General features: G+C 50.4%; 1 protein-coding gene across 4 annotated transcripts in view; it reads left to right on the forward strand.

Moving 5' to 3' along the window:
• CABIN1 (calcineurin binding protein 1) overlaps positions 1-14775 on the forward strand; it is a 150181-nt gene that overhangs the window by 18375 nt on the left and 117031 nt on the right. For 2 of the 4 annotated variants that reach the window (XM_032310064.1, XM_032310065.1), the window contains exons 5-12: positions 366-500; positions 1612-1792; positions 3061-3210; positions 5254-5383; positions 7202-7351; positions 10093-10379; positions 11423-11591; positions 14460-14596. In XM_032310064.1, the coding sequence (XP_032165955.1) occupies positions 366-500; positions 1612-1792; positions 3061-3210; positions 5254-5383; positions 7202-7351; positions 10093-10379; positions 11423-11591; positions 14460-14596 (1339 nt within the window). The remainder of the gene's footprint in view (positions 1-365; positions 501-1611; positions 1793-3060; positions 3211-5253; positions 5384-7201; positions 7352-10092; positions 10380-11422; positions 11592-14459; positions 14597-14775) is intronic. The other 2 variants (XM_032310066.1, XM_032310067.1) reach the window with 1 other exon arrangement.

Below are 14775 nucleotides of genomic sequence, written 5' to 3' on the forward strand. Positions count from 1 at the left end.
ATTGGCTGCCTGGCCATCTCCAGACCCTGGTGCTGCCCCCAGGTGGCCTCCTCATGCCCTGTCCTTCCTCTTCAGGTCTGCTCTGGGGGAGCTGCAGGCTCTAGGTTTGACCTTTCAGGCCTGGCTGTAGCGATGGGGTGCCGAGACTATCTGCAAACTGCCTTGTAGTGATACAGCTTTCCTTCTCTGTCTGCTCGGAGCTGGAGGGGTCCTCCAAGGACATCTAGTATAGGGCTTTCCTTTTCCAATGGAGGGTGGCACTGGACTGGGCCAAGGGCCTGCAGCAGAGGCCCGCTGGGAACCCTGGTGTCCTGCTGAGGCTTTAGGGCCTAGGTGTCACTCTTGACCTCTGTTTTTGTTTACAGGCAGTTTCGTCCGGTGATGAGAAAGAAGGGTTGAAGCACCCTGGGCTGATGCTGAAATATTCCACATATAAGAACTTGGCCCAGCTGGCTGCCCAGCGAGAGGACCTGGAGACTGCTATGGAATTCTACTTAGAGGTGCAGTTTTGGCAGTGCTTATTGGCCCCTTGGGGTTTTTGAAAGCTCTTGGTGGAAAGAGTGAGGTTATGGTCTTGCTGGCTAAAAAGAAGAATTTGTAGTGGCGCATCACCAAGCTGTAGTCCCTGAGACCCTCATCAGCTGGCAGCAGTGTGTTCAGAGAGAGCAGGGGCCTGCATGTGCATTGGTGTTCTGCCACTCAGGGCCCATGTGGCCGTGGCGAGCTGCTTGCTCTCTCTGGGCCTCCAGGTCTATAGCAGTATAGTAGGCACAGTAAGAAAGAGGGCGGTTGTGAAACTGGAATGAATTGGTACATACACCTGTGCTAAGAACACAGCTTGACCCTTGGCAATCTGTACCTGCTCGTAACAGTATAGCCATGATCTCGGTGTTAACGGTCACCATCTCTGTGGGCACCTCTAAGGTGCCAGACACCATGTGAACTCCTTTCCACACATGCGCTAACTGGACATCATCTTGCAGGGATGCAGGATGCACTAAAATCTAAATTTTAGTGGTGAGGGGACTGAGGCTTGGGATCACGCTGCTAGTCAGTGTAGGAGCAGGATGTGAACTGAGGTCTGTCACCAGAGTCCGTAATTTTTCTAGAACCCCACAATTCAAAACTAAGTAAAAAATTTTTAAATCCTGCAAAAATACCCCCAAATCCATTTTCTTTTCTTTTTTTAAAAATTTATTTATTTATTTATTTGACAGAGATCACAGGTAGGCAGAGAGAGGGAGGGGGGAGCACGCTCTGTGCTGAACAGAGAGCTGGATGCGGGGCTCGATTCCAGGATCCTGAGATCATGACCTGAGCAGAAGGCAGAGGCTTAACCCACTGAGTCACCCAGGCACCCCCCATTTTCTTTTAATGGTACTTTCATTAATGGTACTTACCTATCAGATATGTAAGGAGTAAGATGTTCAGAGTGACAAACTGCGTCAGGAAGACGTTCTGAATTTGATAAATTGGTTCCTGTAACTTGTGTTGGCCATTTTTCTGGGTGGTTTGGGTGGCTGGGTTGGTGCTCTGCCCCCTCCTGTCACCATGGGTGCCTGCTCAGCGAGAGAGCCGATTGAGCATGTGCATCCTCTGTGCTGCTTCCAGGCAGTCATGCTGGACTCCACGGACGTCAACCTCTGGTATAAAATTGGACATGTGGCCCTGAGGCTCATCCGGGTCCCCCTGGCTCGCCATGCTTTCGAGGAAGGGCTGCGGTGCAATCCTGACCACTGGCCCTGCTTGGACAACCTCATCACTGTCCTGTACACCCTCAGCGATTACACAAGTGAGTCAGGCTTTGATGGCTTTCTCCCATGTGCTCATGTTTTGCGGACAGAGGAGGGAGGGCAGCTTGGGTAAGTTGGAGGCTAGGTTAACACTCAAGGGCTTTCTGCTAGACTGTCAGGAAGGGAGATGGCTTTGCATTCCTGCTTTGCATGTGTCTTTCTCACTCAATTGAGATTTCTTGAGTGCATTGTGGTGATGGGTAGCACGCTCTCTGAGTGGTTTTCCCTTTGCTTGTCTCATTCTATCCTTGCATTGTGCCATCCTGAGCCAGAACCTGTTTCCATAACTCACTGACAGTTGGCCTAGCAGTTGCACCTTGACTCCTGGTGCTGGGGGACCTCACTACCTATTGAGGCAGTCTGTCCCTTTGTAGAGCCAGCAGGGCTACTAGAATGGTCTCTGCCATCTGCCAGATGGAGCCCCATTCTGCCCTCCATTTGCTTAAGTTCCTTGGCTTCAGCCTTTCTGCCTGTTCTGCAGAGAATACCTTTGTCCTTTGCATGGGCTGGTCCTGAGGCAGGCACTGATGAGGCGTTCTAGGAGTCAGCCTCCTCTGGGTGTCCTCTGAGGCCAGAGAGGAAGGAGGCTCTCCAGGAGTGCTCAGAGCGGGGCTGAGTGCAGTGGGAGCCCGGGGCTCTGTCCGCTGACTATGCTGACCAGCTACAGGCTGGTCTGGTGTGTGCAGGTGCTCTGTGTCTGTCTGGGCCAGTTACTCTTTTTAGGATGGACATGCTAATGAGCACTTGCTGTCCACTTTCAAGGTTTAGGCCTCGAAGACTGACTGGCAGAGGCTTTTTCCTTCCCTTTTTTAAAGACAAATAGCATGGAGTGTTTAGAGAGGCACTTGGCCCTGCTCACCATTCCCCACCTCCGGTTCCCCACAGCTGCTTTTTGATTGAGGTAGCACACACACACAATAAAGTGCACAGTATGTACATGTGGAACCTGTTAAGATGCAGAACATTTCTAGAGCCCCGGAAGCAAGCTGCTTTGGCTCCCATTCCAGTCATTTCCATCCCAGAGGTGATCTTGATTTCTCTCCCTTTTGTTGCCAGAGAGGAGCTCTGCTTGTTGTCGAGGCTCTTCTAGGGGGCATCAGGTGGCAGCGTGTACTCTTCCCAGCCCTGGGCTGTGGTCTTCCTGTCTGTCCGTGAATGCCCCCAGGCCATCACTCGGGGCTCTTTACTGCCATGTTGTCTATTATGTGCGTCTGCAACAATCTGATAGTTCTGTGCTTGCACATTGAGTTCTTGCCTAACACTGCAGGGAATGTTCCTGGTGCGTACTCCAGAGGACACATCACTTTCTGTGCTGCTTGCCCCGGTTTTCATACCCACCAGCGGAATGCGGTGGTGTTTGTGCAGAGCCCTTCCGACTCTCACAGCTCCTTTTTGAGGAGGTGTTCAAGCTCCTCTTGTAAGTTTTCTGGCTGCTTGAGAGCCACCTGAGGTGGATAGTCTTGTGTTCTGCCTGTCTTTCCCCAGGCTTTAGTTCTTTGTACCTCTCTCTCATGGTCGGAGAAGTTGTACTTGGTAAACTGAAGTCCTCGGGGGAGACCAGGGTTGGGGGGCTGAATGGCTGCCCTGTCTGGGAGAGCCCTGGCCTGAGAGACCTGACACTCATTTATTGATTTTAGTACGTTTGCACTTGCATGCATGTGTGTGTGCGTGTATGTTTATAGACTCCATGCCCAGCGTGGAGCCCAACGTGAGGCATGAACCCACGACACAGGTCAAGACATGAGCTGAAATCAAGGGTCAGACGCTTAACTGACTGAGCTACTCAGGCCCCCCAGACCAGATACTCATTTAAACCCCAAAGTGAAAGCAGCGTGTTAATTCAACTCCCAGTGGCATTTATCCACTTGAGATGAGTAGGCAGGGGTGCTTGGGGTTGATGCCTGCTGACCACCTCTTGTTCCCTTGGAACTTCCCAGGTCTTCCCTCGGTGGGAGTGCCGGTGTAGTACAGCTAGTGCCATGAGCTTTACCAGAGCCAAAATACCTGCTGAGAGCCAGAATCACCAAAGGCTCCAGTTCTCCCTGGTTTTCTCTCTGGGCATCTATGATGGCCACTCTCGTGTCCCACCGTGGTCCCAGAGAAACTGTGTTCTTATTTGTGTGGGGCAGGAACCGCTAGGCTGTCTATGCAGCCATTCGGTCAGCTACTTGCTAGGCTGTCCTGGGAACCCCCAGACCCTCCCTGTGCATAGGTTGCACAGCCTTCATGTGCCTTGTGGGGGGCATTGTGGTATCTGTGTGACTAGGCTCTGCTCTCTCCTGCCGTGGCACTCTAGGAGGGCACCACTTCCTTCTGCCTTTCAAAGCTTCCATCCCCACATCTCTGCTTCTGTTCTACTTTTCCTTCCTCCTCACCCTGGATCCTTCTTTGGTTTTTCTTGACAGCAGTGGGTTGCAATACATCTACACTCAGACTCTGAAGCTGAGCAGGGCATGGTAGTGGTCCCAGTGCCCAGTCGGAGCAGAGCTGGCTCTTGGCTGCACTGTACTGTTTTCCTGTGTGTTCGCAGGTGAGGCCTGCTGGCACTGGGCCTGCTGGGGACTTATTTATGGCAGTCACGTCTGTCATGGGCTAGTCCCTAGAAATACCAATGGCTTTCCTAGTTCACATCACAGCTCTGCGTTCACATGCCCACCACCGCATTCCGCTGGTGGGCATGTGACTCCTTGCCATCTCGTTTTTTCTTTTGTGTTGCTTTGCCTGTTACTGTCACTGCTCCTGGAGAAACTAGAGGTTAGGTTTTCCAGATCATTGATTTGAGAAGGCTTGTTGACATAAATGATGTGCATGCCTCTAATTGCAGGCAGTAAACTTTTTGGGTAAGAACAGTTTGAAAAAAAGAAAAAGAAGGAGGAAAATTGGAAAATGCAGATAAGCAAAAGGAGGAGAAACAGGTTTTACGTGAACAAATGGAGTTACACTGTGTGGCCTGTTTGGTTTCCTGCCTTTCCCCCATGCCCTTTTGTGACCTTCCTTCTGGACAGTGAGCACACCTCTCAACCCTTTGTGCAGTGACTGCTCAGCAATCCAGTGTGTGGATTGGGGAAGCTTTCCTTAACCAGGCTCCCCTGGTGCTGCTGAGTGCTTTCCTGATTTTTTGAAGGTTTTTTTCCAGTTTGCCAATAGGTAATGACTATGGATCTCTTTGTTTTTGCAGCGATTCCTAGAAGTGGACTGTTGGGCTGAGGGTTGTGTAATACCCATGCCTTTCTGGAAAGGTCATCGTACAGTCTGTCATTGCTATCAGCATTTGGCTTTGTCTCATCTGCTGTGGGTAGTAGTATTTTCAGCATCTTTCCTAATTGAATCAGATTAAGTGGTATCTCCTTATTTGCCAGCATTTCTTTGATTCCAGAGTAGGGTCATTTTCTTCGTGCTAACTGGGAAGGCCAGAGGTTGGGGTGCACACTCAGAAATCAATTGTTTCTTTCTTTACCAGCATGTCTGTACTTCATATGCAAAGCTTTGGAGAAGGACTGTCGGTACAGCAAAGGACTGGTTCTCAAGGAAAAGATCTTTGAAGAACAGCCTTGTCTCCGGAAGGACTCCCTCCGAATGTTCCTTAAATGGTGGGTCCTGCCTCTTTCTATGCTGGTTCTGCACTCCCCTCTCCCCCAACAGTGTGTGGCTGGTGGATATCAGGAGGCTTGTGTACCTCCTTCTCTCAGGTCCTAACTTCCTGGCAGTTGAGCCTCTGCACTTCATCCCTCACTGCACCCCCTCACCTGGCTTTGATCCTGCTTTGCCTATTAATCGCCTGTGTGCCTAATCATGGCGGTGCCTCCTTGGCTCTCTGCTGGCCACCTTTCCCTCCACCCTGCCAGCTCTTGACATTCACTAGCTCTCCTCTGGATGCTTGTGGCAGCTGACAGGCCACCTTGTCTGCCCACCACCCACCGTTTCCCTTTCCAGGGCTATGTTTCCACATGTTTCCCAAGTTCAGTGCCCGTGAAATGACTTTGACACCACTGCCTTTCCTCCAAGACAGAGCTCATGCTCAGAGCATCACCCGGAGCTCCTTTACAGTTTGACCCCTTTAGTTCTTCTCCTTGCCTCCTATGTCTCCCTGCCCTAGGAGAAGACTTCCTTAGGTGCCCGACAGAGTCCAGGCTTGGCCCCATTGTGCACTGTCCTGTCCCGGTGCCCTGGCTCCCTCATGGCCTTACCTGGAAGGCCAGCCTCCCACCTCTCCGCCTGTTGTGCCATTACTCCTTTATGTTCCAGCTCCCAGGTCACCTCTGGGCAGCTTCCCAAACTCTGGCTGCCTCCTGCCCTCAACCTTCCAAATGAGCCAGCTCCTCCGTCCTCTGGTCCTTGGCCCCTACAGCTCAGCTGGTGAGGGGTTAGTGGTTATTTATCTCTGTGTCTCTCCCTCTTAAGACTTTATTTCTTGTTCATATCTTTATTTATTTATTTATTTATTTATTTAAAAGATTTATTTATTTATTTGACACTGAGAGGCAGAGAGGCAGGCAGAGAGAGAGAGGAGGAAGCAGCTTCCCTGTTGAGCAGAGAGCCGGATGCGGGGCTCGATTCCAGGACCCTGGGATCATGACCTGAGCCGGAGGCAGAGGCTTTAACCCACTGAGCCACCTAGGCGCCCCATATCTTTATTTTTATATATCTTTATCTTTATCTTTATTTCTTGTTCATATCCTAATGTGCTAACTGTCTTGAGAGAGAGAGAGAAAAGGGAAAAATCAATCCATAAGCAAGTGACTCTGTGGTAGAGGCCTGAGAGGGGTCAGGACAGCCAGGGTGGGAGGGCAGGTACTACCAGGCTGCCTCAGGTGGAGGCGTACTGTGTGAAGGCACCTGAGGCCTCAGAGCCCCTGCCCTTTCTTTGGTTTGGCTATACTTCGGCAAGCTTAGGTAGCCTGATGACTTTTGGGCTGGGCAAGAAGGGAAAGTTACATTCTTTTACAATAAAGTCTTAAGAGGGAGAGACACAGAGATAAATAACCACTAACTCCTCACCAGCTGAGCTGTAGGGGCCAAGGACCAGAGGACGGAGGAGCTGGCTCATTTGGAAGGTTGAGGGCAGGAAAGTTACATTCTTTTACATTCTTTTACTCTATAGGTAATTGATAGCTAGGTTTTATTTTTCTGAGGCTTTTCTGACATTACTGTGATATTGTTAAACATATGAAAACCCTTAGCTCAATTTTGAATTGTAGAGGGAACAAAGGGTATTAGTCACTTCTATTGTATGTGGGTATTAAGAATGCTAATTACTGCCCTTAGAGGCCAGACTCAAGGGGTTATTTTATTTGTAGGAAGAATTAATACAGATTAAAGGGTATTAACTTAACTGCATCCCCGTCTGTAAAATTCAGCCTGGCTCCAGTTTGTAACATTGTAATTTCTGTCTTTCTTACATGGTTTAGTGACATGTCAATCCACGATGTGTCGGTGAGCGCAGCTGAGACGCAGGCCATTGTAGAGGAGGCCCTGGGGCTGCGGAAGAAGCGGCAAGCGCTGACCGTGAGGGCAAAGGAACCAGACCTGAAGCTCGTGCAGCCCATCCCCTTCTTCACGTAGGTTGTCCTGGTTCCTGGGGCTGCTGGGTCAGCCGGTGGGCCCTGCACAGGAGGGAGAGGCCCTGACGCTTGCCCTGGGGCTGACGGTGTGAGTGGGGGCCTGGTGCATACCAGACACCTAGAGGTGCGCATGCACTTTTTGGCCGCCAAGAGGCAGGCCAGGCCTCTCCCAAGTATGCCCAGTTGAAATCTCTCTTTGCCCTTGCCATTCTTGATGCTAGCCACTTGCCACATCCCTGCGTGCTCCCTCTTGGTCTGCCCTTCCCAGAGGGGAAAAGGAAAGTAACATTTGCCAAGCACTGGACTGGCGGAAATGGGGTTCAGAGCAGGCAGATGGTGAATGGAGAGTCTGGAGTTGATCCCAGGTGTGGGTTCCATGGCTCTTGAGCTCCTGCTGTCCCTCTAGGACCACACAGGGTACCCTGGAGGATGGGCCTCCGCATAGCCCTTGTGAGTCCCACAGTGTATGAGAGGCCCTCCAGGGAAGGGAAAACTGGTATTGGCAGCCTCCCACAGTTGGGGTCATTCAGCCCCTTAGTGAGATCTGGTGTGTAGTTTTTGTTTTTGAAATTCTGACTTTGAGTCCTGAATTTTTGAATTTAGCATGCCTTGAGAGCAATGTTCTCATACTCAGAGATGTCCCATAGTGGTCTATGGCTCCCACCCTGGATCAGACAGACCTGGGGCCAGTCCTGGTACCCGTAAGTGGATGACCCTGGGATGCTACATGCCACTCCCTAAAAGCAGGGAGAGCAATCCTCTCTTATAGAGTTGTTGTGATAGTGAAATAGAACAGCTGGGGGCCAGCACAGAACAGCGTTTCTGCACCCACTCAGGAGGGGCTGGCTTTGATCCATGGTACAGCTGCCTGTGTGTTTCCACATGTGGAGTGTCCCAGGAATGTCTTCCCGCCCAGACCCTGACATGGTCAGGAAGATGGGGCTGCTCTCAGACTCTTGTCAGATGCCCTTCCCCATTATTTTGTTAGATGGGTCAGGAGCCCCATCCTGTCTGAGTGTGGGCTCCCTAGCTGAGGTTTTTGGGAGTTTGGGAAGAACCCTGAGTTCCTCACTGTTACAGTGAAGGAGGGGGAAGGCCTGAGAACACTGGAGGTGGCTGGAGAGGATCCTCGTGATAGGACTAGAGAAGCTGTGAACTGGTGTCATGGTTGCCCTTGTGCGGGGGGAAGGCCAAAGGGAAACATGAGGGAGATGGGCTTGGCTGGAGGAAACCTTGCTTGGGAGTGAAGTCTGCGATTGGGTTATAGAGGAAGAGTGTGGAGTCCTCTGGGAGGGAAGAGGTCAGGCTTTTAAAATAACCACAGTTTATTGTAGGGCTTGGCACACTTGTCCCACAGGTAACTAGGTGGTAATGCTTTAGGCTTTGTGGGCCAGATACCATCTCTGTTGTGTATTCTCCTCAGGGGGTGTGTGTGTTTGGGGTGGGGGTTTGTGTGTAACAATCCTTTAGCTGGCTCCTAGCTTGTGGGCTGTATACAACAGGCTGTGGGCCACGGTTTGCATAGCCCTTGGTCTATTCAGTGCCCATTAGACAAGGCACGAGTGAATGAAATTGTGTACTTAAGGCATTAGACATAACCCAGCTATGAGCAAATGCTTCCCCGTGTGCGTGTAGCCTTTACTGAAGACAGAGAAAGAACAGGTAGGAGATCCCTTCTAGGAGATGAAAACTTCCATTTTCATTCTTCCTTCAGCATTTATTGGATGCCAGCTTCATGCCAGGCACTGTGCCCTGTGTTGGGGACTCAGCATGATGGGTGCGGTCCCTCTCTGGGGGTGATCTGAAAGGTAGTCAGTCACCTGGAAGAAAAGGCACATGTCCCAAGCTGATGAGCCCTTTGAGGAAAGGAGCACAGCACCTTGCAGGGAGCTCATAATGGGGTCTACACGGCTTTGGGGGTCAGGGAAGGCTTAGGTACTAGAGCTAGTATCTGACAGAGAAGTGGCATTGACCAGGCAGAGAGGCTGCAGTTGGGGGTGAAGGCCTCATTTTGGGATAGAGAGAAGCCTGTGCAAAGGTCTTGTGGTATGCAGGGGTCTGATTTTGTTTGCAGAACTGAAAACAGGCTAGCATGGTGGGAGGGTAGGGGTGAGGGTGGGGTGTGAGATGAGACCAGGCCAGTTGGCAAGGTCAGGCATGTATTACAATGAGGCTGAGGGTGTGGTTTTGGCCTGAGAGCATGGGAAGCCATTCAGAGATGGACGGATATATCATACGACACCATATCATACCACAGCATACCATATAACACAACATAAAACATGAAACAAGAGACTCTCTACAACATAAGATGCTGTACCACAATAAAACACACATGACACAAATATCACAAAGCATACAACATAGCCATGATCTTGGCATATGGGGACTCACAGATGATTTAAAAATTTGACTTTGTAGGGAAGGAGCTTTTGAAGTGAGTCGGTTTTCATGCCTGCCTGGTGGAGTCTGAGGGTGCCTGAGGCTGAGTTCAGGCCTTGTGCCAGGGCGAGGGGAGGAGGCTGTGGGCCCTATTCCTGCTTGGTCTGTTCCACCTCAGTGTGTTAGATGCAGGATTTTGTCCATAACTGTGACAACAAAACCCTGAGCCCTCCAGCTGCCCTCATGGGGATGGTAGCCATGGGGCCATCACTGCTCCTCTCCACAGGCCAGCTGGCCCTGGGCTTGGAGCACCCAATGCTGGGTGCTGACCTGGTGTGGTGACCCTCTCCTTGCAGCTGGAAGTGCCTGGGAGAGAGTCTGCTGGCCATGTACAACCACCTCACCACCTGTGAGCCCTTGCGGCCTAGCCTTGGCAAGAAAATCGACCTATCCGACTACCAGGACCCCAGCCAGCCTATCATGTCTTCTGTGGTGGTGGCCCCTGTCAGCGTGATCCAGCCAAGCCCTGTCACTACCAACCCGGCTGTGGCTGTGACAGAATCTGTGCTCTCTTATGCCTCTGTGGCTGCGGCCAGCTTCCCACTGCACAGTCCCAGCCTGTTGGAGACCGGCGTCCCTGCGGGTGAGGTCCTGGGGTCAGTTTTTGGGGAGGCCCCATTTTCGGGGCAGGAGTGAGTGTTGGGGTACCCTGGCCTCCCTAGAGGGATGGATCTTGCTGATGCTTCTAGCCTAGGGTTTAAGTGGGAGCCCCCCAGCTCTGCAGGAGAGGCTGAGTCTGCTCCCAGAGCTGGGGCCGGTCGGGGGTCACTTCAGCAATGAGGCCCCCAAGGGACTGGGGTTGGAGCTCAGAAGCGCAGCTTCTTGGGACTCCTAAACTCCTGGCTGCTAAGTCCTGGTGAAGGGTTGCTCTTCTTGCTGGTACCTGGGGAGCTGCTGGCTGCACCCTATAGCACCACACTGCTGTGCACCGAAACTGGAGTGTTTTGACCTTGAGAAAGTCAGCAGAGTTACCACTATATGTGGTAGTATAGTTTTTGGTGGTTTTATTGATTTTTACTATTAATGAAGTAGTAAAAAAAAATTTCAGACAGCAGTTCCCAAGCCTTTTCTTGATTTCTGTGTCCCTGAATAAAAGACTCTTTGGCCGTTAAACGAATTTCGAATGAACTTTATGTGATTGTTCATTTTTTGCTTAACCATACATGACACTCCTCTGCTTCCTTTTAATTTTCATGATGCTCTTGCTCACGTCCTGTCATTGAATGCTCAGAAGGTGCTGGGTGGTGGGCAGAGTTAGTGTCACTGCCACTTGTTCTGTCGTTCCCAAGTACATGCACTGAGGCACCAGAGGCTCTCACAGCCAGCTGGCGGGGGTGGGAGGAGGGACTGCTGGAGACCTTGGTATTCTGTAGCCAAGGAACGTAATCTTCAGATCTGGCTTACGGGTTCTGGGAATTTGAACAAAGTGTGAGTCAAGTGTTTTGAGTTTGAAATTAACTTTCCTCAGGGCTCTTGCTAAAGAAAGAAAAGATGGGAGGTTTCTTGAACATCAGAGATGACCATGAAACATGCTGGTAGAGTTAGATTAGAGGCACTGATGTGCCTTTGTAGTGCGTTTTCTGATCCCTGCCCCTTGTAAGGTTTCAGTTTGCACTCTTTATGAAGGTGACGTTTCTGGGGGAGATAAATCCAAGAAAGGAGTGAAGCGGAAGAAGATTGTAGAGGAGAGTGGAGAGACAGCGAAGCGGCGGTCTGCCCGTGTCCGAAACACCAAGTGCAAGAAAGAAGAGAAGGTAGACTTCCAGGAGCTTCTGATGAAGTTCTTGCCATCCAGGTATCATGCACACTTTTTCTTATTTGTGAAAACAAGCAAACCTGCAAACCTCCAGCCTATACCACCAGTAAAGTTTCTTTTTGCATTGCCTCCCACTCTTCTGGGCACTTCCTTTGTTCTCCCATAATATCTGTGCCAGTGTTCAAAGCACAGATCTCAATGGATTGGGATTGTGGGTTTTTCTCACCTTTCTTCCCTCTGAACTTCCTGAAGGCAGGAACTGACTTAAACATCTTTCAGAGAACCAGATACTCCCTGGGCCCTCAGGAGATGGATGGATCACCGAGCTGGAGGCCACTCACTCATGTCCTCATGCACACATAGATACCCACTTGCTGGGAGAGCTAGGGCTGCTGCTGCTTGGGTGCAAACTCTGGGAAATCCCACAAAAGGTAGCACCCATTCCATTTTCAGGAAGAGTGTGCATGCTTGGTTTCTCCAGGCTCAGCAAGGTTCCCTCGAATTCTGAGAAAGAGGACAGGCTCATAAATTTTCCCTTGCTTTCACCAATTCTTAGTGTTGTCAGAGATGCCTTAAGGGAGGAAAAGGGTCCAGGCTGCCCCCAGCTGGGAGGGGCCTGGGTGCCTGTGCTCCTTAAGTCAATTTTCACCAGCGCTCCTGCTTTCTGCCCTTGCCACCCCAGCTCCTCCAGAGCCTCCGACTCCTGAACCTTCCTGGCCACCATTGTTTATGGCGATGGTACATGGGCTTCCTAATGCCTTCTCCCCTGTCCTTAGCTGAGTGGAGAGAGCAGTTCTGTTTCTGCTGCTCCATCATCTTGCTGCCATCTGACATTTGGTGAACACGTTTCTTGTCTGCTGGGGCATTCTCTCCTATCCCCTGTATCTTTTAATCCCTTCACAGTTTCTGGAGTGAAGTTTAGAAGGTAAACATATGTGTATTTTTTCTTTTTTTAAGATTTTATTTACTGACAGAGAGGGAGGGAGAACAAGCCAAGGGAATGGCAGAGGGAGAGGGAGAAGCAGGCCCCTGGTTGCTGAGCAGGGACCCTGATGTGGGGCTTGATCCCAGGACAGTGGGATCATGACCTGAGCTGAAGGCAGGTGCTTAACCCACTGAGCCATCCAGGTGCCCCTTCAGTATGCATCTTTAACCAGGAGTCCTCAGTCTTCAGTGGTTTGGCCTTTGACGGTTTATTTTCAGGGGTGATAACATCCACATGCAAGAGGAGGAGCCAGAAGCTTTAGGTGGATTGTGAATCCATTTTGCTCCTTTGTTGCCTCTTTTTCTTTCTGGGGTGAAAGTGAAGTGCTTGGAAATCAGATTTGTTCTCTGTAAGTGGAGGATGTGATTGGTGCTCTCTGATAAATTCCTCTTCAGGGTTAGTGCCAGGAGCAGGTCTCTTCAGGAGAGCTGCAGGATGGGGCCATGGTTGATGATGCCAAAGGTCTCGGTGACCCATTTCTCTATCTTCCGTTCAGCCCTGATGAAAGAGTCTTACCCTCTTTTTTTTTTCCAAGATATTTCTTTCTTTATTAGGGAGAGCAAGAGACCACAAGCAGGGGAAGTATCAGAGGGAGAGGGAGAAAGAGGGTCCCCGATGTGGAGCTTGATCCCAGGATCCTGGGATCATGACCCAAACCAAAGGCATACATTAACCTACTAAGCCACCCAGATGCCCCTAAAAAATTTTATTTTTAAAGTAATCTCTGTATCCAGTGTGGGGCTTGAATTTATAGCCTGGGATCAAGAGTTGCATGCTGTACCCACTGAGCTAGCCAGGCACTGCTCTTTCCCTCTTTATGTGGAATGTTTTCTATCTTCTTTATTTTTATTTTATTATTTTTTAAAGATTTTATTTATTTGATTGAAAGAGATCATAAGTAAGCAGAGAGGCAGGCGGAGAGAGAGGGGAAGCAGGCTCCCTGCTGAGCAGAAAGCCCGATACAGGGCTCCATCCCAGGATCCTGAGACTGTGACGTAAGCCAAAGGCAGAGACTTAACCCACTGAGCCACCCAGGCGCCCCTTTATCTTTATTTTAATTGTTGGTTTCCATGTCTGCTTCTTCGAATGGCCACGTAGGAGCAACGTGAGAGCATGCCCAGAGTAGTGACCCTGGAGGTGTGTGCATAAATAAATGAAGCCATCCAGTAGGGCCCTGTTTTATGTGTTTATGCCCCAGGGCTGCTTGGTTGAGGAGAAACTACTGGATGGCCAAAACGTGGTCCTTGGGAGGTGCTGAAAGAATCATCCTCCTCAGGCCCAGGGCTTTGTGGGGAGCCACGGAGCCATGGAGGGCCCCAGCTCAGAAGGGCCTTCTGTGCCCCCATACTCCACTCATTCCACTTTCTCCCTGTTTGCTGGGCTCCCTTTCGTTCTTAGAATATTCCTGGTGCTCTTCTGGCCTGTGCCTCTCCACCTGTCCTTGTCCTGCTTTGCATGGCCAGCTCCTTTTCCTCCTCCATTGTCAGCATGGACATTAATTCCCTCTGAGAGGCCTTCCTGATTCAGTTCTCCAAAGAATGTGCCCTGTGACCCTCTGTCTTAAGCACTCTGTGGTGGTTGGTCCTTATTTGAGCTCTTCGTTTCATGTTTCTTTTTATTGTCTTTTTCTCCCATTTAGAAGGTAAGCTTACTGTGGGCAGGGTTTGCCACACTCACAGCTGAATTCCAGTTGAAGTCCTGTTGGTAGAATGAATGAATGAGTGAGGGTATAGGTTAGATGCCAGCTCAGAAAGACATGGAAAGAGGCAGAGCCTCCCAGAGGTCTGGATTTCGGACCCCTTCATCTCACTGATTGGCATCTTGTTCTGTCTTGCTCATTCATTTCTCTAATTGGAAGAATTCAAGTGCTCATGTCAGAATGTGTTGGTATGACTTTTGTGATTTTGGTGTGTTCCATGCAGGCTAAGAAAGCTGGACCCAGAAGAGGAAGATGACCCGTTTAATACTTACGAAGTCCAGTCAGAAGCCAAACTCCAAAGCTTCCCGAGCGTCGGGCCTCACCGACTGTCATACGACTCGGCTACATTCATGGAATCTGGTAGGAATTGAGCAGCTTGATCATTCACTGTTGGGAATTCTTCTTCCCATTATCCTATAGCCTGCTTAGGTTTTGTTCTGGGAAATGGTTCTGGGATGATCTTTAAAGCATGGTCAGGAGTTTTCCTGGATTTGTCTTGGGCCTGAGCAATGTGGTCAGTTGGGAGATCTGCTGAAATG

The sequence above is a fragment of the Mustela erminea genome, chromosome 13 (assembly GCF_009829155.1).
Source record: "Mustela erminea isolate mMusErm1 chromosome 13, mMusErm1.Pri, whole genome shotgun sequence".
In the NCBI taxonomy this organism is placed as follows: Eukaryota; Metazoa; Chordata; class Mammalia; order Carnivora; family Mustelidae; genus Mustela; species Mustela erminea.